The 3,229-nt window shown below is 40.9% G+C and overlaps 1 protein-coding gene across 2 annotated transcripts in view; it reads left to right on the forward strand.

The window, feature by feature from the left end:
* The window catches only part of preb (prolactin regulatory element binding), a 20,268-nt gene that overhangs the window by 10,179 nt on the left and 6,860 nt on the right, over positions 1-3,229 (forward strand). For both annotated transcript variants that reach the window (XM_008432800.1, XM_008432801.1), the window contains exon 3: positions 276-471. In XM_008432800.1, the coding sequence (XP_008431022.1) occupies positions 276-471 (196 nt within the window). The remainder of the gene's footprint in view (positions 1-275; positions 472-3,229) is intronic.

Here is a 3,229-nt window from a genome sequence, read left to right on the forward strand (position 1 = left end):
GACCCCGGATAAGCGGAAGAAAATGGATGGATGAATGGATAGTGCCAGTTCACAACAGGTCATCTCAACATACTTTAAGAAAATGTCTGAAAGTTCACTATAAGTTCAGTCTGTTTTATTTGTACATTTTAATAGTACTAATCTCTAGTTTTATTTCTAGTAAAGAAATTCTCATTCATTTTAATATAACTTTTTTAAATTGTGGCGCAAATTTGCACAGACACCTAATGACAGAATACAAATGTGATTTCATCAGTAGCAAACTTGTCTTTCAGCATTTCCTGGATGTGCAGATGGTTGGAAAAAATCAGTACAGCTCCAGTCTTCTTCACTCTCATGACACGGACACACGCGCCACTATAAACATGGCTGTTGGTGATGGTGTGATTGCTGCTGGACAGGATGGCACATGCAGCCTCATGAGGTTTAAACTCTGCCTACAGAAAGAAGAAAATGCTACGCATAGAGATGGTATGGTTTACATCTTTCTGAAGATTACTTGCTGTTTTAAAAAGACAGTTAAAACATACTTTGAACTAAAGGGTTGTTATCTTTCCCATTTGGAGTCAGAGGTGGAATTACCGATTAAACTTTTGATTGTGATGCAGAATTAATTTTTTTAATTTACTTTTGGTTGTTTTTTGTGTGTGTTGCTTTTCCTTGATTAGTTTTTAATAGACCACACATCTGCTGTCAGGGCTCAAAAATTATAAGCCTCCATACAGTACAGACTAAAAGTTTGGACACACCTTTTCATTCAAAGAGTTTTCTTCATTTTCATGACTATGAAAATTGTAGATTCACACTGAAGGCATCAAAACTATGGATTAACACATGTGGAATTATATACTTAACAAAAATGTGTGATACAACTGAAAACATGTCATATTCTAGGTTCTTCAAAGTAGCCACCTTTTGCTTTGATTACTGCTTTACACACTCTTGGCATTCTGTTGATGAGCTTCTAGAGGTCGTCAGCTGAAATGGTCTTCCAACAGTCTTGAAGGAGTTCCCAGAGATGCTTAGCGCTTGTTGGCCCTTTTGGTTTCACTCTGCGGTCCAGCTCACCCCAAACCATCTCGATTGGGTTCAGGTCCGGTGACTGTGGAGGCCAGGTCATCTGGCGCCAGTGTTGTGTTCAAGACCACCTAACCCAAGACCGAGACAAGACCAAGACTTTTAGGGTCCGAGACCAAGTCAAGACCAAGACCGAGGGAAGTCGAGACCGAGTCAAGACCAAGACCAGCGTCCCGTGCTACATGACACAATAAGATGTAAAATATCATCAAAATTACTTCTCAAATTGATCTGAAAGATCCACGTTCCCATAAGAACACATAGATATTAAATACTTAATAAATTTAACAAATATTAAATTTAACAAACTCTTTGTTCTGCATTGCTTTCATCTCTGTACAAAGCAGAACAAAGAGTTTTGTCTGCGGTGGTCTCGTGCCATCCCTAAAAGGATAACGCCCTGGGTGTTTACCCATGTTGCTCATGTCAGAAACCACCACTGTCTGCACCATTAAACATAGCAATTGAGGCAAAGCCCTGACGCTCAACTATGAACACTGACCAAGGASCAACAAGCAAGAAGTAGATACTTGTATGCCAGTAGTTCCCAAACTTTTTGTCCTGCGCCCAGTTTCAAAACATTTTCTACTCCCCACCCCCTACAAATAGCTGTGTGGTTGAACGATGTGTTTTTGAGGAGGGGATCGTCATATTTGGCTTCATCAAACTAAACAGTTTCTCCTGCAGGTCTTTGGGATTCTCTTTTCCTTTTTTCCATCTCTCTTGAAACCTTGATCTCCTTACTCCTTAATAATGCTGGCTAAATTGATCAAGAACCTATTAATGTTTTTAAACAAAGATACAATATAAATGCAGTTTTTCAGCAGTTTTTTATGTTTTCATAGAAGATTTGCGTTTATTTCCACAACAGAGTAGAACTGAAAGTACAAATGTTTTTAGATCAATGTTTCTTTATTATTAGGTTGGAAACTTTGTGCTTCTTTCACGTCATTTCCCTTACATCAGTGGTTCCCAAACTGTTTCTAGCTAGTCATCTTTTAGCTAACTTTACCTGCATCAAGCAGCTTCACTAAACAGTCTGTTAGTTTGGGGGGGAAACTGTGAAAAGTTCTTTGCGTTTTGCTGCCATGATTCTAACACACCTGTGCAGCTCCGCCCAGCAGCAGCAGGTCTCCTTCGCTGCCGTACAGGTGTAAACCCAGCGTCGTAGCGCTCATGTTGTGTTTAAAGGCGGCACGGAAAAACAGGTTACCACATGTTAACAACGGATTAAACAGTTTTAACTGCTGATAAAAGTGACAGAGGACACACATATGGTTAGTGTGGAAACCCCTACTGTATCAAATTGACAGAGAAATAACAGAGACTTGGCCATTCTAAAGTAAAAATCCAGCGCATACAGGGTTCATGTTTTTTTTTAATTGTTTGTTTCTCTTTTTCATCCAGATGGCTTCTCCTTCTTTCCCTTTTCCCCACTTTTTTCTCTCTTTTCCCTGCTCTTTTCCAACTATGTGTCCATTGCAGTTGAAATTAACCCAAAGCAATTTCTAATAAATGTATATCCACTCACCAGCCACTTTATTAGGTACACCTTCCTGGGGCGGTGTACCTAGGAAGGTGCACTGCCCCTAGGTACACCTATTCACTCAGAGCGTTATAGTTCCAACGTTCCAATGGGGGTCCAACCATGACAAAAGGGGGTCATGGTTGGACCCCCTTTTGCCTTCAGCATCTTTCATGGCAGAGATCCAACAAGGTACTGGAAACATTCCTCAGAGTCTGGTTCATATTGAGATGATAGCATCACACAGTTGTTGCAGATTTGTCAGCTGCACATCCAGGATGTGAATCTCCCGTTCCACCACATCCCAAAGGTTCTCTACTGGATTGAGATCTGGTCACTATGGAGGCCATTCGAGTTCAGTGAACTCATTGTTGTGTTCAAGAAACCAGTCTGAGATGATTCACTCTTTATGAGGTGGTGCCTTATCCTGCTGGAAGTATCCATCAGAAGATGGGTTCACTGAGGTCATAAAGGGATGGACATGGTCAGCAACAATACTCAGGTAGGTTGTGGTGTTGACATGATGCTCAATTGGTACTAATGGACCCAAAGTGTGCCTGGAAAATATACCCACACCACTGCACCACCACCATCCTGAACCGTTGATGCAAGGCAGGATGGATCCAT

This window comes from Poecilia reticulata, linkage group LG16 (assembly GCF_000633615.1).
Source record: "Poecilia reticulata strain Guanapo linkage group LG16, Guppy_female_1.0+MT, whole genome shotgun sequence".
Lineage (NCBI taxonomy): Eukaryota > Metazoa > Chordata > Actinopteri > Cyprinodontiformes > Poeciliidae > Poecilia > Poecilia reticulata.